General features: G+C 40.7%; 2 protein-coding genes across 2 annotated transcripts in view; one reads left to right on the plus strand and one right to left on the minus strand.

The window, feature by feature from the left end:
- Window positions 1-293: 293 nt before the first annotated feature.
- On the minus strand, window positions 294-6,256 carry LOC136432349 (ADP-ribosylation factor-like protein 2). Its single transcript, XM_066423548.1, has 5 exons — window positions 6,123-6,256; window positions 5,116-5,226; window positions 4,444-4,606; window positions 3,335-3,415; window positions 294-1,193 (listed from the first exon to the last, which is right to left on the minus strand). Exons 1-5 carry the CDS (start codon window positions 6,185-6,187, stop codon window positions 1,059-1,061), a joined length of 555 nt encoding a protein of 184 aa, XP_066279645.1. The 5' UTR covers window positions 6,188-6,256; the 3' UTR covers window positions 294-1,058.
- Window positions 6,257-6,571: 315 nt separating this feature from the next.
- The window catches only part of LOC136434135 (ribosomal protein S6 kinase delta-1-like), a 28,249-nt gene continuing 7,323 nt past the window's right edge, over window positions 6,572-27,497 (plus strand). The window contains exons 1-14 of the mRNA XM_066426900.1: window positions 6,572-6,689; window positions 9,921-9,956; window positions 11,518-11,547; window positions 12,200-12,317; window positions 12,854-12,969; window positions 14,076-14,238; window positions 15,783-15,947; window positions 16,868-16,996; window positions 17,782-18,037; window positions 19,104-19,399; window positions 20,123-20,248; window positions 22,730-22,890; window positions 26,505-26,552; window positions 26,948-27,080. Coding sequence (XP_066282997.1) covers window positions 6,582-6,689; window positions 9,921-9,956; window positions 11,518-11,547; window positions 12,200-12,317; window positions 12,854-12,969; window positions 14,076-14,238; window positions 15,783-15,947; window positions 16,868-16,996; window positions 17,782-18,037; window positions 19,104-19,399; window positions 20,123-20,248; window positions 22,730-22,890; window positions 26,505-26,552; window positions 26,948-27,080 — 1,885 coding nt within the window. The 5' untranslated portion in view covers window positions 6,572-6,581. The remainder of the gene's footprint in view (window positions 6,690-9,920; window positions 9,957-11,517; window positions 11,548-12,199; window positions 12,318-12,853; window positions 12,970-14,075; window positions 14,239-15,782; window positions 15,948-16,867; window positions 16,997-17,781; window positions 18,038-19,103; window positions 19,400-20,122; window positions 20,249-22,729; window positions 22,891-26,504; window positions 26,553-26,947; window positions 27,081-27,497) is intronic.

Here is a 27,497-nt window from a genome sequence, read left to right on the forward strand (position 1 = left end):
ATTAAGTTGTTTGGTCGGGGTGATTTTGTGACTGATAAAATTCCAGCTTGAAATTTACTGATCAACAAAAGGTGCCTTAGAACATCATGAAAGTGGTAAGTGGTAACTGTACCATATGTGGTATTGCACTTCAATGAAATCTGCCAGCTTTATAGTAAATATTGTTTAATATATAAGATGATACTGGTCTGATAAAGTGATTGTTCAAGCAAATTGGCGAACACTTTTTGACAACATGCTTTGAGTGTTGGTAGGTCAAAATATGCAAGTGTTCTACAAGAGTCAGCAGAATATGGAGGTGAATAAAAGAATTTATTGTACAAACTTAGTGACTGGAATCAGACAGAAAATAATTTGCTAGACAAATGACACCATCCTTAGTGTAGGGTACTTGTTCACCATAAGTCACCTCTTTCTTGCAACTACATTGTTTATATTTTCTTCATCCCCAAGATGAAAAATCATTCTAGTTTTAATATTCATTCTGAGGACTACTCCTATAAAATAAATCAAGAAAATCTGCATCAAACTGTGGGCAAATGTAAAACTGAGATAAAAGTAACCTTTCAAAACATTAATTTCATATATTAACAATACATTTGATACTAACATTGGTTTTGTGCAGTCATCGTGAAAAAGTTTAAACATTTGGAATAAAACATGATGCACTTTGCAGCAAGTTCACATTGATATACAAATCACATACTTCAAAACAACTGGGCAATGACAATGAGAAACTCCAGTCTTTTCCAGTAGTACATTACTTCTGTAATGAATACAGTAACTGAGAAAGAGCATCTGGATTTTCTGAATCATTGGTATTCCCAAATTACTACAGCTGCTTATAGCTGTCACAATTTTGGAGTGTGTAAATTTTAAAAGGACAGCTCTTTGGAGAAATTAGGCTGTCTCTTTGTCCGTGCACGTCTGTGACAGCAACCGTACTTATTTTAATAATAAATTATTCTGCTGCTAAAATTGTTTCAGGGAGACCCACATCACAATTAAATCCAAGGAAAATTTCATCTTACTCATAAACTAGCAAAACTCATGTTGAATCAGTCCATGGTAAATATTCTGGAGGAGATGTCGTCAATGATCCAGTCCATGCCCTGTAAGAGATTCTCCCCTGTCACCGCGCTGCAGCCCTGGATCAGCCAGTGGTGGGTGGTAATGGCATCCAACTCAAGCACCTACAGAGGAGGAAATGACGCACAACAGGGAACATGTCTCTAGGGGAGTTTCTACAGGCTTAGAGAACACATAATAGGGAACATGTCTGTAGGTAGTGGTGCGGATCGAAACGCACGTTCCGGTTCCGGTCCGGACTCGAGTCCAGAGGTTTCGGTTCAGGTCCGGACTTGTAAGGTCCGGTCCGGCACCAAACATTGCCGTCACATTATGTGACTGATGCTGTTACCATTGTTAATCCCCCTAAATTCTCTAAACTAGGGAAAGATTCACACAAACACACGTCTGCAGTCAGAACAACGTGTATATTTATAACAAAAGTACTAGTATGCTCTCTAATCAGCGTGGTGACCTACATGTCGGGTTGTTTCTGGTGGCGTCTCAAGAGCCTTGCAATATATTTTGACGCCCCCGGCACACCGGATCATTTTTCTCACATACTGCCGGCATTGTGTTTACCTGACCTGTACCCTGTGACACGCAATGTTCCCGAGCTGCAGGCAAAGGCCGCAAAACAAAGCTTCTTCTCTCTATCTCAGGTCAAACATGGCCGCCACTGGGCCCATTGGGGAAGTCCCCCAACGCATGACATGGCTAAGCCAATCACATCGCTAGGTTCCCTTGACGTCACCCAGATCTCGCGAGGAGTTGTGAGACTTCCTGATTTCGGCAATAGCGGCCATAGCGGCCATATCAGAAGCCAACAACAAATGTTTGCGTCTTTTCCATCGCAAACTTCGTGATTTATAGAAGGTTTTAGAGAGTTAAGGATCAAACAGAGGATGTACATATGTACATAAGTGCTAATTATTTTGACAAGTCCAAAAACCGGTTCTCAGCGTTTCGTTTTTTTTGGACTCGGACCGAAACGTTTTACAAGTCCGGAACCGGTCCGGCCGGACCGATCCGCACCACTATCTGTAGGGGAGTTTCTACAGGCATATGGAACACACAACAGGGAACATGTCTGGAGGGGAGTTTCTACAGGCATACAGAACACACAAGAGGGAACATGTCTGGAGGGGAGTTTCTACAGGCATATAGAACACACAACAGGGAACATGTCTGGAGGGGATTCTAAAGCCATATAGAACACACAACAGGGAACGTGTCTGTAGGGGATTCTAAAGGCATATAGAACACACAACAGGGAACATGTCTGTAGGGGAGTTTCTACAGGCATACAGAACACACAACAGGGAACATGTCTGGAGGGGAGTTTCTACAGGCATATAGAACACACAACAGGGAACATGTCTGGAGGGGATTCTAAAGCCATATAGAACACACAACAGGGAACGTGTCTGTAGGGGATTCTAAAGGCATATAGAACACACAACAGGGAACATGTCTCTAGGGGAGTTTCTATAGGCATAGAGAACACATAATAGGGAAAATGTCTGTAGGGGAGTTTCTACAGGCATATAGAACACACAACAGGGAACATGTCTATGGGAATTTCTACAGGCATATACAATACAGAACACACAGCAGGGAACATGTCTGTAGGGGAGTTTCTACAGGCATATGGAACACACAACAGGGAACATGTCTGTAGGGGAGTTTCTACAGGCATACAGAACACACAACAGGGAACATGTCTGGAGGGGAGTTTCTACAGGCATATAGAACACACAACAGGGAACATGTCTGGAGGGGATTCTAAAGCCATATAGAACACACAACAGGGAACGTGTCTGTAGGGGATTCTAAAGGCATATAGAACACACAACAGGGAACATGTCTGGAGGGGATTCTAAAGCCATATAGAACACACAACAGGGAACATGTCTGTAGGGGATTCTAAAGCCATATAGAACACACAACAGGGAACGTGTCTGTAGGGGATTCTAAAGGCATATAGAACACACAACAGGGAACATGTCTGGAGGGGATTCTAAAGCCATATAGAACACACAACAGGGAACGTGTCTGTAGGGGATTCTAAAGCCATATAGAACACATAACAGGGAACGTGTCTGTAGGGTATTCTAAAGCCATATAGAACACACAACAGGGAACTTGTCTGTAGGGGATTCTAAAGGCATATAGAACACATAACAAGGCACCTACAATGCCAAAAGTATAACCATTGAATGCTTGCAATGATACCAAATGCTAATGACTGTAGTACTTGCAGTACCTCTCTAATCTGCTGGGCGGGAAGGGCACCTGGTAGGTCCTGCTTGTTTGCAAACACGAGAAGGGTGGCACCAGCAAGTCTCTGGAAAAGGAAGCATAAGACGCTAACATTGTAACTGTATGAATAAGGATATTTCCAAAATGAGTCATTGATTATTGATTACATGTGGTGTGTGCTTTATTTCGTTTTCAGTTAAGACATACACATTTTTGAATATCAGTACTTTTCCTGAAAAACACAGTGATGGACACATGGGTGACCTCCTTTGCAAAAATACATGTTTTTGGTTTGACTTTGCCAGAACCTCCCCATTACCTTGCTGTGCCTTGTGCACAGAAATAAGTGACCCACACTGTCCTTGTTTAACATGCAAAAATAATTTTCAGACAATATTTACATTTATGTCATACCTGGGTCATAATGAAATTAGACACGGGCGTTGTGGACTGGTTCGTAACTACGGTATCCCACGGTCTTCGTCTGAGGATACCAAATTTTCTCAACTTCTGGTGCATTTTGCATTGAAAAATGTGTTTTGTCAGACATTATGAGACTACGACATTAAAAAAAATACAAAATGGCGTATTCTGCATCATCCTTCACCTAGCTCTCCTGCAGTTCGGACTGCCCTTCAGCTTTTGGCTGTCGAGCGATCCTACCTGTGATTGTGCTGGTACCCAGGGTGATACAGAATACACCGTCTAGTATTCGCTATTTATGTCAAACCTGGGCCACAAAAACCTTTGCAGGTGTTCTGCATCGTGTGATAATTTTCTACTTTTATTACAGGGGCTTCCATGGAATATTTAGAATGTAATTCGAGTGCGTCGGTTGTACTGCTGTCGAAAATTTTAATACTGGATTCGGGGGTTGGAATCGATGTTGTTACGATTTTTTATTTATTCGAGGACACAGAACTCTCAACTTCAGGTGCATTCCGCATTGAAATGTGCGTTTTTTTGGGTGGGTATGAGTATGACATAAATAAGATACAACACGGTGTATTCCGCATCACCCTCGGTCCCGGCCCTACCGCAGGTTGCATGTCGGGCCGGTACCTCGGGCGATACGGAATACACCGTGTAGTATTCGCTATGTACAATATGTACCTCTTCTAACAGCAGAGCCTGCATCTCTTTTTTGCAGTCATCCAGTCTCCGTTTGTCTGCACTGTCCACCACCCAGATCAGTCCGTCTGTGCTCTCATAGTAGTTCCTCCAGTAGGACCGCAACGACTTCTGCCCTCCCACGTCCCACACGTTCAACTTGAACCTGGAAAGTGAAAATGAAACCTTGGATCAGTTTAGATCACTTACTAGTAACTTCTTAAGAGCTACCATAAGCTTCCAGGGGTGGCGTTGTATGGCAAAGAATATCCAACTGTCAAACAAGGGGACCCGAGTTCAATCCTGGGTTGCCCCCAGACATGTCTGGACATGCGCCCCAACGTTGTGCCCTTGGGGAATTTCCTGACTTCACTCAGGTGTAAATGAGTACCTAGCTTCAATTAGGGACATCCCTCGGATAGGACGTTAAATTGAGGTCCTGTGTTTGAGGAGAGCCACACCTCTCGCATGTAAAAGAACCCACCACACCTTTCGAAAAAGAGTAGGGGCATGCTCCGGTGTGTGATGGTCCAAACCTTACAGTCAGTATATAGGCTACAAAATCTTCAGCAAGTTGAAGTTGGTGGCCTCAAAATTAAAGAAGAAAGAAATAAGAAGGGTCAAGACAGGAAAAACAGACTAAATGGACTGCTACTGCAAGAAATGTTGTCATACCCTCTGTGTTCTAGAGTCTTGATGTTGAATCCTAATGTTGGTGAAATGGTGTTGATGTCCTCTCCGTTAAACTTCTTCAAGATTGTTGTTTTTCCTGCATTATCAAGACCTCTGAGATGATGTTAAGGAACTTAAAAACACGATGACATTGTGACCATGTCAATGCATTTACACATAGTAATTGTAAGGCACCTCTCCCACAGACATAGAATTCTTGAACTTTTACATAATTTATTACCGTAAAAATAAACAGGATCATCCTGTCAATAGTGGAAAAAATTGCACTGTTGACAGGATCATTCTGTCAACAGTAGAAAATTTGCACTGTTGACAGGATCATAGTCATGATCGACGCGTATGTTACTATTGGGTTGACGCGCAAGTAACAGCCGTTTGTTGTCACAACTGCCTCTTTTTGTATGCTGAAAATTGAGTCAGTCAAACCGAGAGCTTGAGAAACGGACCTTACAAAGAATACACCCCGCCTCCTACTGGTCATAACACTGAATCATTGCTATGTTCAATAAACCCCATTGATTCGCTGACAAGCGTGATTTTTGCTTTACATACAGTAGTATGAGTCATTTGTGTAGTTGTTCATCTCAAACATATGGAGGAATAGCTGGTAAACAATTGATTTTTATCAGGAAATTCAGAATTTCAAAATGATCGTCAGCAGTAGAAAAATTTGCACTGCTGGCAGAAAAAAATGTCAACAGTGGAGAAATTTGCACTGTTGACAGGACGATCCTGTCAGCAGTGCAATTTTTTCTGCTGTTGACAGGATCATCTTGTCAGCAGTACAAATTTTTCTACTATTGACAGGATCGTCATGTCAGCAGTGCAATTTTTTCTACTGTCTGCTGACAGGATCATCCTGTCACCAGTGCAATTGTTTCTACTGTTGACAGGACCATCCTGTCAAATTATAGCCACTTCCAACATTCAAACAACGACGTAAATAATGTTACAACAACAACACAAGTTGGTCAACAACTAAAAGATACAACATCAGCAGTCGAACTTCCTTCTCCTTCTGCTTCATCTTCTTCAGGATCGTCAGCAAACCCATTGTGAGCTTTTGGTCGGCTTATACACCAAAATATAGACTGCATAAACCGGTAAAACTAAAATATTCCCGTTACTCACTGACAAATTTAGGTCACCGGTTAGAAATGACTCATTCCAAAATGGCGCTTTGCCGCAAAACGTCAAAAACAAAATCGTATATTACGACATCATTATATTACGACAGTTGTGTCCTATGAACTGTCCATTTCGCGAAAGTAAAGACACAAAAGCAAGAGAATAATGAAAGAAAATAATAAATCTTTATTCATGCTTAAGTATAAAGCCAATGAACATATGCATGATCTATCCTTTAGCAAGAAAAATATTTATCGCAAAAGGGGGAGAGTTGACCTTTGATGACCCTTGATAACCTATGACCTTTCTATCAAACCAAAATGGCAGGGCGGAAGGGGAAAGAGAACGATGGTTGGATCCGCTGGTTTGACGTGTCAGATCCTCAACTACACGAGAAAGGCTACACCATATACAAGGTTACACTGAAAGTGAGATCTAGACCTACTGCGTAAGATCCCTGTGTACAAAAATAATTATAAACATCGCATTTTATTGCTACTTTTGCTAGACACAAAGTTACACTTGCAGTATGTGTTATAATTTACTACAAATATTGATTGAATTATTTATTGACCGAGGATCAACCTGTCAATAACACTATTCTTTGCACATTTGACGGGGTGATCCTGTCAATAAGCATTTTCCTTGCACTATTGACAGGACTACTTATTTGGCTGGAAACCAATCAGAAGCCAAGAAAAACTATAACCAATCAGATTTAGACCACACCTTACATTACTTACATCCTTTGATAGTCCAGTCATCCAATAGATTTTTTTCATAATTGACAGGATCGGCCTTACCCTAACCTCAGCCAGAAAAAATTGAATATTGATTATGACTATTGTTATATTTTAAGACTGATTCATTAGAATAAACCGGTTCACTGTTTGAACTGCGCATGCACGAGGTCAAAGGTGAAGGACCCTGACTTGTAGAGAGTTTTTGTCTAAACTATGCTCGATACGTCATAACATGTTCAGATGTGGCATATTATATGGGAGGGTAACATGTAAAGGTGCGTAGGCACCTGTTTTGCCCTCCCTTTCACATGCATTGTGATGAACCCAAATAAAGATATATTACTCACAGTGCATATGCTCAGTTCAAAATGTGAACCAGGTTATTATTTATGGGCCATGTATGTAGTCAAACTCACTAAAACCCTCTCTAGGATGTTTTGCAATATCGTCTAAAAGTTTCTAGTTTTGGTCTCCAGTTTTGCTCCAATCCTTGCTCAACTCCACATGATTAAGCATGTTGAAACACACCAAGTACTGACTGAGACTCTGCCCAACTTGTCACCCACCTTCAGCATGGTAGCCATGCTGTCAGTGGTTGTTTCGGTGTGAAGTCCCATATGTGCAGGAAGCGCTGATTGGCTGACATTGCTCTAGCCAATAAGACTTTTTGCATGGTCAGTCAGGCCATTTATTTGCATAATCTATGTCTAAGACTCTAATGATATTCATCCTTACTTAACTTTCAAATGCTGAAAGTATAAGATTCCCTGTCTTTTACAGTCTATGGAATTTCTCATTTATTATGCAAATTAGGTATTGATATCAATGATTTATATCTGTCAATGATCCTCTATTTCTGAGTAGCCTGTCACATGGTTAAATAGTCCTGTCATGGAATGCATTGGATTTGTAAAATTTCCTCATTGATTATGCAAATTAGATCCTGATTTGCATTATTATCATCTAATTATTTCAATCATTACTTCAACTTGTACCTACATTGTACATACGAAAACTGTAGCAACCTTGCCGAGTAGCTAATAGGTGTGAGGCTGTGCGCTTACTACATGTACTATATGATGTAGTAGCAATCTTGGTTTCCGACTGGCTGTCCGTAAAATAAAGGTGCCAGTGTTTTTATTTTGTGACTTAAGGCCTACTATCATTTCAACAGCAACCTTCAAACCCCCACAAATCCACCATATCTCCCTGTGCCAAAATTGATTCCTATCGACCTTAAACTTCATAGCTATTTATAGTATCTCCAACTAAAAAAAAATTAAAAACATAGTTGGTCCAAAACACGAGATTGGAAAACTAGACCTTCCACTTGGTACCCCTGGAAAGCTGCCAGGAGGCCCAATATCCAGTTTTTGTCTTGACCTACCTGCATAGAATTATACACAAACAGATCTGATTTGCATAATTGATGAGGAAACTTTATAAACCCAAAGCATTTCATGTGAGGACTATTATTAGTATGTCACATGGTTGACAAATGTAAGTAACCAATTAAGAGACAAATATCGACAGATGCAAATTATGCAAATAAAGACCTGATTTGCATTATAATCAATGAGAAAAAATAATAATTGCATTGACAGTAAATTATATTTCATTTGGAAGTTAAGTAAAGGTGACAGACATGAAAAATGCAAATCACATCATGAGTGATTAGGAAATGCTGCAATAAGCTTCTTTACTCAGATATTCTAAATAAGACTTTGATACTCATCTGGTAGTAACTTTGAACAACTTGTGTTATTTAGGTAGAGAAGTTGATCAACTTATATGATTTATGCAATGGAGGATCTGATTGTGCTGAATGGAAAGTACATTTATAATATGCCACTCGAAAAGCGTAACATTGTTTGACAAATTAAAGGTGAGATTGTACTTGTAGAACACTAGCCTGTCATAACTATTTATTTCCTTCAAAATGCCCAGAAACAAGAAATCAATTTGATGTGGACTAAGCAGGATAAGTGCAAGCAGCAACATTATCAGTATGATTAAGTGGAGAAAACAATGCATTATACCCCAGAAAGCACTCCTGTGAAGGGGTTTCAAATATGCTCCAGTGTATCCTGCTGATTCGAAGTCAAAGGTTTCAAATGTCCATTTCTATTCAGAAGATCAATGCAGGGGTGGCTAACGGCTGGATGAATGAGAATGTTTGCAACTTGAATCTAAGCTATGTACTGTATGTCTTGATTGCTGTAAATTGTATTCTTGGCCTGACTGTACTTACTTTTTACATACTTTTAACAAAAGAGTGCTCCTTAATATGCCTGACTCCATTTGCAATTTGAATATGAAAATTATTTCTCTTACTAATTTATCAGGAACCCTAGAATGTTTTTACCTTTGCCAAGATGGTTATGTTTAAGGTGCCGCTTGTGTTTTTGTGTGTCTGTCGACAGCAGACATGTAGCTCGAGAAGCTGTAGATTAATTTTTATATCAAAAACTTAATCTAAGGGGAACTTCCATTCTTGTTTCAATATTGATTTTTCAAATTTGTTAAAAATACCCCTGTCACTGAGATGGAACGATCTACAGTGTCAGATTACTGCTTATCCTAAATCAATAATGCTTGACCCCCCAGCTGCTCAAATGGACTGACCCAACAGCTGTATGCCCCATTTCAGTCTCCACATCAACATCCTGCTGTGGAACATTCCATAGAGTCTGAGGACAAGTTTGCCCCTGTGGGTCAACTCTCCTTCCTGATAAGTTTGTCTGAATGTTGTGGAAGTGTTGCCAGCTGTGGTAATGTGCACCAGAACTACTAGGGGAGACCTTCAGTGCCAAAGAGGTCATCATCAGTCTGCTTGGGACATTTGTACTGGAATGCAGCTTGGAAAATGATTTGCATAGCCCAAGGTTCTAAACAGTTTGTGCTTTCTCCTTTCAGACGTTTCCCCGGGGAAAAGCAGATGCAGACTCAGAGGTAAGTTTGGCAGTAGAGTTGATATACAGCAGCTTATTGAAGTGTTTTTGTTCTGTACTAAAGGTATGGGTCATATGGTTAAGAGTCTCTCTTTGACAATCTTGCAGTATTGAAAGCCAGTTTGTCATTTATACAGTATCTTGAGAATGTTCGGAAACCTAGTCAGTCTCTGCAACACCTTTCCTTTTTAAGTTCACAAAATATACAATCAAGCAATTCTCTTCTAGATGCCAGAGAAATTTTTCTGTATGAATTCGAAAAGGCTTTTTTAAGTACTGTAATTCTTGTTTCTTTCACTGTAACTTTATGTTCACTGTATTCACGGTCACCTCTGTATCGTGAACTTATCATCACCGTGAAAAACCTTTTGTGATTATCTATGATTCCCTAACTCATCCGTTCCGTGAAGTTAAAGTTCAGTGAAAATGTCAATTTTCCTTTCACCGTGAAATTTTGCTACCGTGAAGATAAAGTAAATTACAGTATATTGGACCTCTGCAGGAGACAATTTTATACTATGCACAAAACATTAGACAATGCTGCAGTTTTTTTCAGGAATTTTGTAGTTTGTACCCTTCTTTCAAACATCTGTTCTTCATCATGTTTCTCTTTTGCACCCTTCTATACTTTTCAGTGTGTTGCTCTTACTAGTCTTAGCTTGTTCTAGTTACGCGTAGGAAAATTAATGTTCTGTTTCTGATAATATGTTTTTTTAAAAAGTAGAGTCGGTAAGCAGTGATGTCTTATACCCTTACAGTTAGATATTAGATTAGAAGACGAAATATATTTGAAAGTGGTATCAGATACACTGAGTAATGGCACCTTCCATTCTTATAACTTTGCACCCCCCTTATACACCCGGTCTTATGTTACAAAGTGAAATCATGTTAGTGGACATTAAAGGGATGTATTGTAATCGGAACATAAAACAAAATTCAACTTTTGGATTATTTTTCTACATCATAAGTTGAATCTACCTTATTACACTGCACAGCGATATTCATCACGCATGAATGCAACTTTGTAGTGTCATGCAAATGTCTCGAAAAAATTATATACGCAATTCCCACCGCTGCTTGAGTTGTCCGACAGTTTGTCCAACATTCCAGCGAACCACTGAACACGCGATCGAACGTGTGAAGTTCTGAAGTTAGTTCGCTTGTGGAAATTTTCCTGTGACGCTCAATCTTTGCTAACTCTTAGCATTCTACAGCTGGCTTATTTGCATATTTTTTCTGGGGGGGGGGGCATAAATAATATGCAAATAAGCTAGATTTTGCATGTTTTAGTCGTTTATCAATGTGACAAAATAACGGAAATATGGTGGAAATAAATTACAAATAAGTTACAAATATATGAATCTGAATGTAGCTTTTTCAAATTATGAGTATTTGTACTTTTTGCCTACCAAATTCTACAATACATGGTACGTCCCTTTAAGTATGTGATGTTCTTTTGTTATTCCAATTACTAGTATGGTTGGACTCACTACATGTATGTATTGTTCCTATCCTGTTCTGCACACTAAATCACTTTCTTCTAAATCTCCTCGCACCTCCAGCCCACAGAGATACTGAGACAGAGCAAACAGGTTAGCACAAATTAGGGAAAAACAACCGTGTACACTTACAAAATGTTGTGATCTTTTTTTAAATGTCATTTTGCTATTTTATACATGATTGTGTAGTATAGCGCGACTTTGTATTGTCATCTGTCTGCATCTGTCTGTCTTATTCTAGTGACCATATTCTCTAGAAATTGCGATAAAGGAGATATTCAGAAAAAGATTAACTCTTAATATATTGTCATGTATTGTACATATCTGTATTGTTATCTGTCTGCATCTGTCTGTCTTATTCTAGTGACCATATTCTCTAAAAATTATGATAAAGGAGAAATTCAGAAAAAGATTCACTCTTAATGATTCGTTGCCTTTTACTGTATTATACATGTAGGTGTGGGGTAACTTAGAGTGATTTAGATAAAAGTGCAGCAATCATAAGATACATTGTAAATTGATTTTCATATTTTACATATTGGAATTCTATAGAGTGACATGCAACATTGTATAGTCTGCTTAAATGGCATCTTCTCTTAAACTAAAGGAGAATATGCTCCCGATCTTACATGTAGAATTTAACCACCGTAAAACGTTTAACACAATATTGCTCTCCAATATCAAGGCTGGTTAAACTCTAGATCTGTGATTGCACTTAATCCCATTGTCTACTGTATGTCTTCAGGTAGTTGTTTGGAAGAGATATAATGACTTTAAGAAGCTCCACAAGGCTCTATTTGCAAGATACAAACACCTGGCCAGATCTGAGCCCTTCCCAACATTTGCAAAGGCTAAGATATTCGGTGAGTACAAGTAGTTATGACCTTAGCTTTATGGCAATGTATATAAACTAGATTAACATGTGCATGTACATGTATGTTAAGATGATATCTATTTCAAAATTTTTGTTTAAGTCTTAGGATTAAGTACTGTAAATGCATAAAGTTCGCATGGTTTTTATTTCACGGTAGTGAGAAAATGGAGTGTTCGCGGTGGTTTTAAATTCGCTTTTGAAACAATAGTGGCGCTACAGTCATAGGTGGGAAAAAAGTTTCACAGTGGTTTTAAGTTCGCACTGAAAGTTCACGGCGAAAACCACGAACATAAAACCACCGCGAACATTTCTGCATTTACAGTAGTTTTGAAAATTAAACTTTCTAAAACTAAGTTGGTGTTTGGCCTATGATAAATGTTTCTAAGATAGCTTTGCCTGTAGAAAGTTACCACAATAAGCGATATAGTACCTGATTCCTTGATGACTAATAAGCAAATGAAATAAAACTGAAAAAAACATTTATTCTTTCAGTCTTAAATCCTTTTTCGGCTGTTTCTCCCCCAGGTCGGTTTGATGAAGCGGTGGTTGAAGAGCGGAGACAGAGTGCACTCCAGTTGTTAGAATTTGTAGGGAAGATCCCGTACCTTGCCGCCAGCAGCATTTTACAGACATTCTTTGAGGTAAGGGAGTCATTTAAAGAGAGTAGGGTTGACGTTTAAGGTTTGCCGGACACTGCCTTAGAAACAACAGGGAAATAGTCTCGGACTTAGTGTTATGGACCCCAGCACATGGGAAAAGAAGACAGGGAAGACCACCCTTAACATACATAGATGTCCTTAAAAGAGACACTGGCATACAAACTGATGGCATGGGGAAGGCTATGCAGGACAGGAGCTTCTGGGCGGCTACAGTGGTTCGGGTGATCGATGAAGGAGACTGGCACCCGACATAAGTCAAGTAAGTCAAGGGTAGCCGAGGTGATAAAGAGAAATAGAGAACTTAGTACATGTACTTGGTTTAACTATAAGGAAACAAAAATGACAGTAATGTCACAATAAGACAAGGAGAAAGGTCATGTTGTCCTGAAGTAAGCATGTCCCCACTGCTTCGCCATCTGGATTATGTTAAACTCATAAATTTACATTCGAAGTTAGGTATTAGTACATGCATACTTATTCTGGATCTACAGTTTGTGTCTTTGGCTGTATGATTGAAAATCAAAGTTAAAAAGCTCATCTGCTGACCCTTTGATTATTTACCCTTGGACCCTGCCTCCTCTCCTTTATTTATAATCACTCTACCCTTCAAATTGGACATTAGATCATCCATCCTGACTTGCTACACGTAGCTTATGTTGATGTTTTGGCAAAAATATAGGGAACACTCATCACAGATCCTAGGGCCCGAGTTCGATCCTAGGCTAGGGGTCGACTCCAGCTCGGACATGTTGTAAGGGATTGCATTCATCATTTCGGATGATGACGTAAAGCCGGCGGCTCTGTGTACGAGGGAGCTTCAGGCATAAGCCTCAAACGTCAAACCCCTGCACTTAAAAGAACCAACACACTTATCGAGAAGAGAAGGGGTGACCTGGTGTGCTTGGCCAAAAACGCGAGCCCTAACGAAGCCGCATTGCACTACTAGCTAACGAAAAAGCGTCATGCTTCGTTCTCCTAGACATGTAGTTGACGATGTCCTCTACAAAAGAAGGACGTCCAAGGACACAAAGTGCCTGTGTGGAACACTATGTTTAATATTTGTTTCTGCCATACATTTGCATAATCAGGGAGGTTTGCAGGTGGATCCGGAGGGGGAGCAGCAGGTGCTGAGAGAAGCTGTCCTCCAGCCCGATGTGGTCTCCGCAGTCCCAGCAGATGTGGACGAAACAGAAGAAGACAACAGGGAGTCCCCTCAGCAGGAGTCCGAGGGAATCAAGGAGCCGAGTTTAGGTTCGTTTTAGTCTTCATGTCTTGGTAGCGTGGCATGGCCAAGAGTTTGACAGGTCATGAGTTTGACTCCCGTCATTCCACCAGGTACTCTCAAGAACGACCTAAAAAAAAAGGTGAATTCTAACCCTCGTCGTGTTTTTTCCACAATTTGTTTCATTAATTTGATTTCTTAATCAGGTCATTGGCCCTTGACTTTCTCTGCGCTGCTGTGGCATTGTGACTTCCGCATTTGGTGTGTTTCGCTGCGGTGTGATGCGTTCAGCTGAAAGATACCCACAATCCGTACACATACGGGACCCACATACAGGCTCTGTCATGTGCAACCCATATATATATATATATATATATATATATATATATATATATATATATATATATATATATATGGGTTCCAAAGGACAAGGGTTAAGAGTTCTATCAATGTAGCATCAGTAATCGTGGCGGCGCAGTGGCAGGGTGTTTGGCCCCAGAACCTAGAGGTACAGAGTTTCGAATCTGGGGTTCCCTGATTTGTCCTGTTTACGTTGTGCCCTTAGAAAAGGCACTTTACATGACTTTCCTCACTTCACTCAGGTGTAAATGAGTACCTAGCTTCGGTTAGGGACGTCCCTCGGATAGGACGTTAAATGGAGGTCCCATGTTTGAGGAGAGCCACACCTCGAGCACGTTAAAGAACTCACCGCACTTATCGAAAAAAGTAGGGGTCCTTCCCGGTGCGAGTGGTTCAAAACTACAGTCCTTTGGCCGCACATGGGGCAATTGTCGTATTGAGGTCACCTGAGTTAGCGCCGAATGGCAGCCACTCCAGACCCTTGCGATCTAGCCCCGCCAAGTGTGCACTCCTCACAATTCAGCCCCTGGCTGCAAGAGAGAGTAGTCGGCCTACCCAATAATGATAAAAAATAATCCCCGAGGTATGCACACTTCGGATATCCAGGTGTTCAAGACATTCTTGAAAAGGCCTCAAAAACACCATTAGTTTTAGGTGGCAGTATTAGGGTACCCAGCAGAACAATGAGGGTTGACGTTACCTACATGTGTTTTTAACCTTCTCCCTGCTGCCTAACTATGTAACCAGTAGGAAATCTGGTTCCAAACAGCTACTTCAGGGTGCTAAAGGTTAAAAGATCCCCTCCTTGGATATAGTTGAACTTAGGACCATACTAGCATGTGTTATTTTCATTTGCACAAGTAGAAAGAAAGGTGATAGTTTTATATAGCACCGCTACCGGTACATGTATATGTTTTTCTTTATGTTAGGCCACATCATTTTGATTTCTTGGTTAACGGAATTTTTAAAAAAAGTACTAGATTGGAAAATCAGTTACAGGAAAACAGAATCTCAGAGGAAAGTTTGTACTTTTGTGCACACAGTTTCAGGGAGTGAACAGGGTCAGGGGCAAGTTTTCACCCCAGCCTTCTGTTTTCATTATTTTTTTTTGCCAAAATAAAATCTGTTAACCAAGAAATTAGATTGATGTGGCCTTAATTACTTTATCAATAGAACGCTGAAGCTAAGAGAACGTTGTTCTTCCCTTGTACAGGTGGTGTGTGGTTACACAAGACTGCTGATGACAACATCAGTCTACACTCGGATGACATGACCTGTAGCGACGACGATGCAACAACTTTCACAGACGATTCCATGCCCAACACCCCGCTGCCGTCACAGGAAGAAATGTCTTTCTTCGACCCTCTTAACAAAAAAGGTACCAATAATATACTTTATGTCATACCTGGTCCGCCAAAACTTTCGATACAGGTGTTCCGCATCGTGCAATAATTTACCGTATCACACAGGGTTCTACTTTTATCACACAGGCTTCCATAGAATATTTAGAATGCATTTCGAGTGCGCCGCGGTCAAAAATTTGAATACTGGATCCGGTTGTTGGACTTGCGGCTGTTACAATTTTTTGTTTGAGGACACCAACTTTTCTCCACTTCTGGCGCATTTCGCATTGAATCGTGTGTTTTCAAGGTGGTTGTGACATAAATAAAGATACAACACGGTGTATTCTGCATCACCCTTGGTCCCAGCCCTCCCACGGGTCGCATCGCCCTGGCCTGTACTTCTGGTTCCACGGAAAACACCTTGTTGTAATCTATATGTACGGAAGCAATGCCTCACTGTTTGGGATCTGCAAGTTTTGAAAATTTGAGGTAATTTTTGTGACCAATTTTTGTTAGCAAAATACAATAGCCTGATGACCTTGCTAGTTACAGTGCTGTTCTTTGGATCACATGTTTTCCATGGAAAGAATTTTCAATTTTTCTTTTTATTCATTCTCGAAAGTCTTGATACAAGAAAATTTGTCTACGAGTTAAGAAAATCAAGACAAACTAGAAAAACGAGGAAAAAAAATGGTCGGAAGGAGCTATCTACCACTCAAGAATCACAACCATAGCATGTCCAGAACACGAGATATCAAAACAGGAGGTTATGCTGCAGTACCTTAGAAAGTTGCTAGGGGGCTCAAAATCTAATCATTTCTAGCTCTCATCAAGACCTACCCACTCGAGTTATGCTGGTCTTCTACATACACACATACAAACGCTACCAAAAATATAACCTTCTTAGCGTAACTGTCACTGAGTTGAATGCCAGCTAACTGTCCTGTTGTCCCAGATCTGCTGGCTCTGCCTGAGGAGGAGGAGGTGGAAGGGGAGGGAACACTGCGGCGCAGCAACAGTTGGCTGCTGAGGGCCATGGACGAGTGCACGGAGCTGGCCTCAGGGAGTAGTGCAGAGGACGGAGGTAAGCACTCAAAGTCTCAATAGAAATCACTGGGTCGTGTTCCGTAACGACAGGGTTTTTGGTCCAGAACCCAGCGGTCCCGGGTTCGAATCCCCTGATGCCACCGATATTGTGCCCTTGGGAAAAGGCACTTTTCTCACTCCACCCAAGTGTAAAAACGGGTATATATATGTTTGGGTCACAACACCAGCAATAGCTTCCTGTGTCCCATTTGTATTGCACTGTTGCAATTCTATAAAAAAATATTTGAATAATAGGAATCACTGAGGGGAGGGGTATGCCTGCAGGTTTTGGTCAGATAGGACTGCTGTACAGCCTTAGATGCCATTGTTGAGGGCTTTGAGTCGGGTATGTTGATATGAATGAAATGGGTGTAAGTATTAGTATTATGCAATGTCAATCTGTGTTTTGATAATAAGTAATATTGCCCCAGTTAGGTGAAGTTTTTCTTATCTGTTTGTTTGCCTGTATGTGTGTGTCTGCTTGTATGTGTGTCTGTCTGCTTATATGTGTCTGTCTGTTTGTGTGTCTGCATGTGGTTGTGTTTGTCTGTGTATCTGCATGTCTGTGTTGGGGTGTTTGCCTGTATGTATGTCTGTCTGTGTGTTCATGTGTCTACTTGTATGTATGTCTGTGTGAATGTGTGTGTCTGTTTGTCTGTCTGTGTATCTGCATGTCTGTGTATCTACTTGTCTTTGGGTCTTTTTATGTTCTCCCAGAGGGCATTTTTTGTCTGAGGTGGTGAAATCTGCTATCACTGACTACTTGTTGAAAATGCATTTCAGATGAGGGCTTGACAATGAGACTACCAAAGGAAGATGTGGAAACTGATGTAGCTAATTATCTTGCAACAATAGACAACAGTAGTGCTGCCGACTCTGGGATCGTAGAAAGCCCACAGCATGACAGCCAATCAGGCGCTGTGGAAAACCCACCCATGGACAGCCCCTGGGCCCCCTCCAGACAAGATAGTTTTGAGGAGAGAAGCAGGCACTGGCAGGGGTCGGTGGCCAGGGCTTACCTGGACAGTGTTAGACACAGGTGTGTGTGATGACTGGATTTTAAGTACCCTCCAAGCAAAGGTTGGGCTAGCGTTTTTTTTACATGTTTTTAGATGTGTAGGTGTAGGCTGATGACAAAAAGACAATGGAGCAAAATAGAAAGCCCAACGAAAATGTCTAAAAACATGTCAGAAACCAGCCAGTCCAACCTCTGCTTGGAGAGTAGGATTTAAGTGACATACATGATTGAGAGAGACAGAGAGAGAGATGGAAAAAATGTTAGACAACAGTGCTTGAAACACCCACCTACAATTTGCAGAGGGAATTTTCAAGAGTGCCGAAGAAAAATTAAACAACCTGCAAATTTACAGAATGAAAAAATCAGGCTCAGGATTTCATGGTTCTCAATTTAGCACACTAGTGGCGCTGTAAATAAACTGAAACCTGAAAATTAAAGGTTGAGTCAGAGACTAAGGAATTACAGCAATGTTGCAAAGCTACATGTAGATATGATGTAAATAAGTACATTATCAGGTTGAGAAGGTTGTAGTATGGAAGCTTGTATTTGCAGAATATATTTTTAAATTGCAGAACAAAATGTTCACATTCTGCAATAATGCAGAACACTGGAAAAAAAGTATTTCTACCACTGAATAAAAAAAACTCTTTTTACACAACTAAGAGATTTATTCCACCAGCGTTTCGGTGACCATCTGTCACCTTCTTTGAGGCAATTCTGACTGCTTCACATATTAATGCAGCACAGGTGTTGCTGCTTATACATAAAAATGAGATACATTCCCAAATGCAAAGTATTTACATATGTACAATCACAGGGGATGACATCACTATGCAGTCTCAAACGTAAGAAGTGTAACACATACATGTACACAACTATCAATCAAAAAACAATGCACCGATTGTCCTCTATTTCTTAAGGATGCGGTCCCAAACTGACTATATCCCCCCAGAAGGTAACAGATGGTCACCGAAATGTCGGTGGAATAAATCTCTTGGTTGTGTAAAAAGAGTCTTTTCATTCAGCGGCTTACCAACCTGATGAAACTATTCACGAATAATCATGTATGCTAACTTTGTGTTCCCAGGTCCAGGAGAGAAAGTGGTCAACAAGGCCCAGGGGCAGATAAGACTAGTGATTCTGACGACAGGGTTGATGGGATAGTCGTGGGTCCCGCCACGCCCGTTCACGTGCACAACAGAGTGCGAGCGTTGTCGGGGAGGAGCGTGGGGTCCTTCGACCTGGGAGCGGAGATGGCGGACTACATCCACGAGGCGGCACAGATGATCCGATTGGCTCTTGAAAACGAGGCCTGTGGCGGCTTTGAGGCAGCGTTTGGGTACTACAAGTCTGGTGTGGAGATGCTGCTGAGGGGGGTGCAGAGTATGTTTGTTTGTTTGTTTGTTTGTATTGCATACCTGGTAAACCGCCTCATGGCGTAACACACTAGGTTTGTACTACACAGTACAAGCTGCATATCCGGACAGATTTGTTGATCCACTGACACCAGGAAGGACCCCTATAAGTGTGGTGGGTTCTTTTACGTGCTCGAGGTGTGGCTCTCCTCAAACACGAGAGCCCCATTTAACGTCCTATCTGAGGGACGGCCCTAACCGAAGCTAGGTACTCAATTTTACCTGAGTGTATGTGGCTATTGCTTCACATGACTGTTTAATTACAAGTTTAAGATTTCAAACCAATGACAGTAAGAGTAACCTTAGAGGGCTACTCTTCATCTAACATGGTGATTCAACATCTCAGGTCTGTTCTTGCGTTTATTTTTTATACAATGTTTGTTGGTGCGTAGCCCAGTGGTTAGCGATCTTGCCTCTGGAACTAGAATCCGCGAGTTTGATCCCGGCTGTGTCGCTCACCCGACATGCAAGCTACCGGAAAGGGTCGCAGTCCTTAGGACAGGACGTTAAGTCGTGATCCACTGTTCATTGTGCTTGTCGAAAAGAGCTAGGGGAGTTTCCCTGGTACAATTAACTTGTAAATATTGTACATAGTGTCTGTCTTCTCTGTCACAACCAGTCTCTTCACTGAGCTGGATTATGATCACTTTCCTTTCTTTTGGTATGACACGAGCTCTCATTTTGCTTAAAGATGACACCAACAAGACCAGGCGTGAAGCCGTGCGTAGGAAAACAGCCCAGTACCTGCTGCGAGCAGAGGACCTGTATAACAGACACCTGCCAGGGACAACAGCCAACAGCAACAGATGGGCGGTAGGTCAACAACATTGTGCTATTGTGTAGATACAAAATACTACACAGTGTATTCTACTCTCCAAGCAGAGGTGTGGTTCCGGCTGGTTTTTGACATGTTTTAGGCGTTTTTGTTGGGCTTTCTACTTTGTCATGTTTTTTTTGTCTCTGTAAACCATAGATACATGTACATATTCGAGCTAACTTTGATCCAAATTCGATGTATTGGTAATGTTAACAACATAGAAGAGTGTTACTGTATTATTGTGATTAAAACTGAAAACAAGAGTCTTAGGACCCAAAATCTCCATGAAACTTTTTTTTGTATTAAACCAGTTCCCCCCATTCTATATCGCTCAATGGTATGACCCCCGGCCACCTGCAGCTGTCGGGGGCTCAGGTTCCACAGTGACCTACTTTCGCTATCAACACTAACAGCTGTTAGAAGTGCCACGATGGCCAACACTGCAAATATAAATTTTCCCATTACTTAGGCAAATTAAGTCCAATTTGCATAATTTGCACTTCATTGTATACATCCCTCTCTAAGCTACCTGCCAAGTAAATAACATGAAAATCTGTCGCTCCTTTCTTCAGTTATTCTCCTTTGAAGATTTTGACAAATACGCCATTACAGTTCCAGTGACACATACCAGGGGGCCCAAAATCGACCTTGACCTTTCTCCTCCCCACACCTACCCACATAACAAATATCATTACAATTCATCTACACGTTCTATAGTTATGCTGATTTTACGCATCCGGTGACACATACATACACACACGGTGACACATTCATACACACACGCGCACACACACGCAAACACACTAACTTTGCGTGATTTGCACTTCAGTGTGTACATCTCTGTCCAACCTACCTGCGTACCAAATAACATGAAAATCTGTTGTTCCTTTCTTCAGTTATTCCCCTTTAGAACATTTTTACAAATAGGCCATTGCAGTTCCAGGGACACAAACCAGGGGGCCCAAAATCGACCTTGACCATTCTCCTCCCAGCGCATACCCACATACCAAATATCATTACAATCCATCTACACGTTCTACAGTTATGCTGACTTTAAGCATCCGACGACACACATGCAAACGATTTACCTCCTAACTTATGCAAATTCGGTCTCATTTGCATAGTTTGCACTTAAGTGTGTACAACTTGGTCTAACCTACCTGTGTACCAAAGAACATGACGATCTGTCGATCCACTCTTCAGTTCTTCTGCATTGAAGATTTTAACAAATACGCCATTGCAGTTCCAGTCACACATGCCAGGAAGCCCAAAATCGACCTTGACCTTCCTCCACCTGACACCCACCCACATACCAAAAATCATTTCAATCCATGTACAGGTTCTACAGTTATGGCGACTTTAAGCGTCCGGTGACACAAACATACACACAGACACCAAACGCAAGCAAAACAGTATCTCATGAAAAAGCCTTTTTTCATGGAGATAATGAACCCTCTTTTGAAAGTCGCTGAATGGTTGGGTGTAGGTTAGGAAGGATTCGGGGCTTGGTTGGGGGTAAACCGTGTATTGGTTAGGAAATGGTTGGGACATGTTCGGCGCAGATTTGGCGCATGTTCGGCGCAGATTTGGCGCATGTTCGGCGCCAAATATAGGCGTGGCCTAATTCTGGTCAGACTGCTCCCGGGAGCCATGTTTGGCTATGTGTAACCTGTAAAACACGTCAAAAACCAGCCGGAACCACACCTCTGCTTGGAGAGTATTACTAAGTGTATTCCATATCACTGCGGGTCTGATTGCCTGAAGGCCGGAAGGCAATCCAACCCATGGAGGACTGGGGCAGAGGGTGATGCGAAGATACAATGTTGTATTCTTTTAATGGCATACCTACCCAAGAAAGCACACATTTTAATGTGTAATGTGCTAGAGGGTGAAAAATTGTGTCCTCAAAAAAATCAATTCGAATTTGGTATAATTCAAATTTTCAACCGAGGCACATGCAAAGCCTTAGCGTTCAAATTATTCTATGGAAGCCTGTGGGATGATACATGTATATCATATACATGTATCATTTCTACACAAATTTGGATGAGCTAGCAGGTACAGCTGTGATAGCATGTCTCCTCTGCATGTAGTAGTGGCGTTATGACAAGTTCATGTCATTCAAGTTCATAACATTCAATACTATGTACACGAGACTGCATATAAACATTGCTGCAGGAGTAAATTGTTTCTATATCATGCAAAAATGAGGTGGTTATTTGTATAGATTGTCCAGAAGTCATGTACTTGTCATTGGGATGAATGATGCCTACTGTAAATGCATTTACATGTAAGTTTTCATGATTTTTATTTCGTGCTAAGGCAAAAATGGAGTGTTTGCGGTGATTTTAAGTTTGCCGCAGCTCTATAGTCACACATTGCTACAGTATTGGACAAAAATGTTCACAGTTGTTTTAAATTGACCATTTCACCGTGAAGACCTCAAACATAAAACCACCATAAACATTTTTGCATTTACAGTATTTTTTGCATGCTTGACATGTTTTTACTGGATGAATATATTTGTTCTTATTCCTTTGATGTGTCAGACTGACAGTGCGGACTTGGACTCAGTCACTGCACATCTGTGTGGACCAACCTCTGACCTTCAGAACTACAAGGTCATAGGCGTGGTGGACAAGGTGAGTGCAGAACGTCTTTCGTTTCATAAAAGGGATCAGTAGTTTTGTATGTGTACATTGTATATCAGTTTGTCCTTTTAAAGGCATCCAGAGCATTTTATGAGGCTTGAAACTTGAATTTAAAAAATCCAATTTCTAGTCATTCCTACAAATAGTAAGTTTCAACTAGAGTTCCACAAACACATTATCTTCGCCAAATGATCAAGGCTTATTATGGAAAGTGATTTATATTTACGTGCCTATCACCCCCTGCAAATTTGATCATGCACCATACCATTTGGACGTTATGATTGGGCCAATGAGTCCAGTTAAGATAGGGTTAAAAATCATTTGGTGGTACAGGACTAGTATATGTGTAGAGTGTGCTGATATATGTTATAACTGGTCATGAAAAAATATGAGTATGTTGATATTATATGGGCCACAAAGGTTCGATATGGCAGTGTTGAAAGTTAAAAGTGATGATGAAATAGTACAGTCAATACATATGAATAGAATAAATCTGGCACGTTTTTAGGTGTTTCTAGTCAGGCTTTCTATTTTGTCCCTATTTCGTTATGTCGCCAACCGCCAAAAATGCTTAAACTGAACGCGTCAAAAACCAGCAGGACCCACACCTCTGCTTGGAGAATAGTTTATTTATTTGACCTACATGTACGTTTATGCAATGTTTACATGACCTGACACTGTCCCATGTCCCATTGAAAGGCAGTGGGTTAACAAACTTTCCTTACTAATTATGCAAATTAGCTCCTTATTTGCATAATTAGTCATTGATTATGTAAAGCACCATCCAAGCTCTCTACATACCAAACATCACGACGATCTGTCGACCCATTCTCAAGTTATTAATGTCCGAATGTCAAAACAAAAACACCCACTGCAGTTCTAAACAAGCAGCTAGGGGGCCAAAATTTACAGAACTTACTTTCTGTGGCATGAACTATCTACCACACAAAAATCATGACCATAGCACTTTCAGAAAATATGCCCCTAAATTTTGAAGCTCTGCTGCAGTACCTTTGATCCATCAACAGCTTCTTGAGTTATGTTGTCCACAAGAAAATTCACATCCACACAAAGCCCGCTGCAGTACCGACGGAAAGTGCCAGGAGAACCATTTTTGAACTTAACCTCCGTTTTCACAACATCTACACACATGCAAAAAATCATGAAGATCCATCAACGTTTCCGTCACTTTTTTTGCCTACATACAAACACAAAAAAATGCTAAGTCCGCTGCAGTACTATTGAAAAACGCAAGGTAAACCACTTTCGAACTTGACCTTCCTTTGCACAACCCCTACACACCTACTAAAAATCATAAAGATTCATTGAAGTTTTCTTGAGTTATGCTCCTGACATAACGTTGGGTAACATAAATTCGTGGGGTACTTAAAGTCGGGATTTTTCGAAAACGGGGTATTTAGGGATATTTGCTAGATGCAACATCAGTAATACCGCTAGAAATGCAAACTTGATAGACTAACGTATTCAGAACACTGTCTGAAAAGCTTCGATAACCATGCCTTAGAAGTTGGCTACGTCAAAAACTCTCCGTCCCTTATTGTCACAGTCTGAGGGCTTCGTGGGAGAACTGTATTACATAGTTGTTCGCTGGTTTATAAGACAAATGTCACATCCGCTTCCTGCTCAACACAATTATTTACAATACAACTTATTAGAATCTCTTTTGTTAACCTACAAATGGACTCTATAAGTGTGATTAATCATCAAAACGCCTCTTTGTTGCTACAACCAGTGGCTACGGCACTACGGTGAATTTTCCCGCCGCCATATTCGTTACCCAGAATCAGGCCTGCTATTTGGCAGACGACAAACGTTTGCGAGGAACACTTTTTTGTCTAAATGTTGTGTGTGATAGTGGACTGATGGCGATATTTTCCTCAAAGTTTGCTCTTAGTACAAACAGAAACACATGGACATAGTAGTATAACCATTTCTACGGCATCCAGCTAACGCCCCGATGAATAATGTACAAATTTCCATGACGGTGGGGGTTGACTTTGAGTGACGTTCTACCGACTCAACAAACGGGATGTTCCCGTAGGCCAGATGTGTGCGGTACGGCCGTTTTTTCGTGTATTTTTTTTACTTGGACACGTCTATATCCATAGCACTCTCTTCAAGCCAAGGATGGAACGAATAGCTGCTGTATAAAATGTGATTAGCGGTAAGATATTCAAGACGAATCTTCTCTCCCGAATTAATGTGCCCCCCTGTCCGACAGCACCGTAATTGTGCGTGCGGCGGACGGTAGCTTTAAGTTGAAATATTATGGTGTCAGCACGACTAGAGACAAAATCTACCATGTATATGATTAGTGCAAAGATAGTACATGATACTGACAGAATAATAGAAAAAAAGGATGGTTTATTGTTCTGCTTGATTGATTTCAGTCAACCATTATCGGAAAAATCCCGAATTTAGGTTACCCAACGTTACATTCAGACCCACCCAACAGATTTTTCAACCGAAAACATAATCCTCACCGAGTACAAGTACTCGGCGAAGATAATAACACTTTACCATTACACATCGACATTAAAGGAGCAAAGATACGATGTCGTTGTGTGGCGAGAAATGATAGAAAATCCAAGCCCTAATAAACTGATCCTGACTGTCAAACACAATTAGCGGTTTGACCAATGAAAGAGTGACTGCATGTCCGTCAAATATTTGCAACTTTATGCTTTAATTTTGCATTTCTACGTTTTGACGGAGGTGGGCGGGGCTATGGTATCTACAGTATTTACACTAGGCGCGTGAAACTAAAAGATCGCCATGTAGCTTATTTTTGTGCTGCTTTTGAGCACTTTTGATAAGAAATCCGCACGCAAATGTGGTAAACAGTGGCATTAAATGTCAATTTCATAAAGATTATAACAACTAGAGTATTTCCAGTTTTCAAGCCTCATAAAATGCTCTGGGTGCCTTTAACACTTAGTAACAGTACTTTGATTCCCAGTTGAAGTATGCTGCATTGTACTGTACAAAAGTCAGCTGCTACATGTAGACTGTGGGACACCAACAGTCATCATGGTCTCGTGCCTGTATTACTGCGAGTGTGCATTCTAAAATAATCCGGTCTAAAAAATAATTGGGCCCAAAAAGCGTGTGTTTAAGTCGATCATAAATTCCCTTTTATCAACTTGATATAAAAAGGATTTGAAACGAAGGCTTGTGTATTACTGCCAGGATTAGGTAGGAAAGTTTTGGCATCTGAGCAATTGTGGGATGTGTACGCTTTTTCGTCCTGAGTGATGCGGTCAGGCGCTGGCGGCCAAAGAGGGCCACTTGCGTATAGTTGATAAGTGCAGTTATTAATTCCATAAATCTTGTTTGCCGGGTCAGATTTTTGGGACATTTTTTCAGTGCCTAAAGAACAATTTGCTCACATTAGAAAGCAAAACATCTCCAAAAATACTCTTTCTTTATTGGATTTGCTGCCATAAAGTTACATAATTTTACATTAGAATAAGTGGAACAGCCAAATTGCTGAAGGAGACCTTAAAGTCTCCATATTCTATCACTTATTTATCTGATATTCCTAGTAGCTTAGACATGGAATGATAACTTCTTTTCTTTTGCAGGTTGCCTTAGTGATTGACATGTCCACCAACAATACATACGTAATCAAGGTCAGTTTTCCAGTGTTTATCTTGTTAACAATACAAATGTAGAACACTATAATCATACAGCGGTTCTACATTTGATATACAAGATTGTCGGGTCAGCAAACTTTGCTCTGATCTGTCAGACTTTCAATACAGAATTATCCCAGTAAGGCTTCACCTCGGATTTACCTCAGCATCGTTAGCACTATGTCATCCTACCAACAAGGGATGTCTAAAGGCAAATTTGTAATTCAAAGATCCAATTTGAAAGTCAATTCTGTTTCCAGTCAGTGTTCACAGCTACATGCATATCAGTCCACAGTGATGTAAGCACAAAACTGTGTCTTGCAAGTTGTTTGAAAGTACAATTTTTAACCTGAAGAAACAGTATATTCTGTTTGTTTGTGAACATGTATTAGGTTCTCCAGAAGGATAGCGGTGACCATACGTGTCACAGAAGTGTGGTTCCTGCCAGAATTCCATACATGGTCCAGCTGTACTGTTACTACACCACTGAACATGCTGTCTTCCTAGTACTGGAGTATGCAGCAGGTAGGAAACATACTTCTCATCTTTAGATATTCCCCTATTTTTAACCTTCTCCCTGCTGCCTAACCCTGTAACCAATACATATTTAGTGCCAGAAGGCTACTTCAGCAAGGAGAAGGTTAAGTTCAAAGCTTTCGTTGTTACTTTTCCACTGCAAACCCATTACACCAACAAACAGGCACCAACATTTCCATTGTGTGGTTGCTATTGTGTAAACTGTGAACTCAAAAGAAACAGCTGACTCTAAGACTTCGTATTGACTGTGTATGTGAAGCTAAATGAATTTACAGTTGGTCATGACCTAATATAAGGGAATAGTTTTACATGTGAATATCGTAGCATGTCAAGAGACTTATCATTATTCTCAAGTTTCTGTTTGTTTCTACATTTCTACATCCATATTGGAGATTCCTTTGACAC

The sequence above is a fragment of the Branchiostoma lanceolatum genome, chromosome 4, assembly GCF_035083965.1.
Source record: "Branchiostoma lanceolatum isolate klBraLanc5 chromosome 4, klBraLanc5.hap2, whole genome shotgun sequence".
Classification (NCBI taxonomy): Eukaryota; Metazoa; Chordata; class Leptocardii; order Amphioxiformes; family Branchiostomatidae; genus Branchiostoma; species Branchiostoma lanceolatum.

Bases quoted from the DNA above. Each gene is read 5' to 3' on its own strand.
- LOC136432349 (XM_066423548.1), bottom strand. From the start codon at position 6,187: ATGGGTTTGCTGACGATCCTGAAGAAGATGAAGCAGAAGGAGAAGGAA. The intron at 5,227-6,122 runs GTATCTTTTAGT...ACATCATCTCAG, and splicing joins GAAGTTCGACTGCTGATGTT to AGGTCTTGATAATGCAGGAA. The intron at 4,607-5,115 runs GTATGACAACAT...TTCACTTTCCAG, and splicing joins AAGACTCTAGAACACAGAGG to GTTCAAGTTGAACGTGTGGG.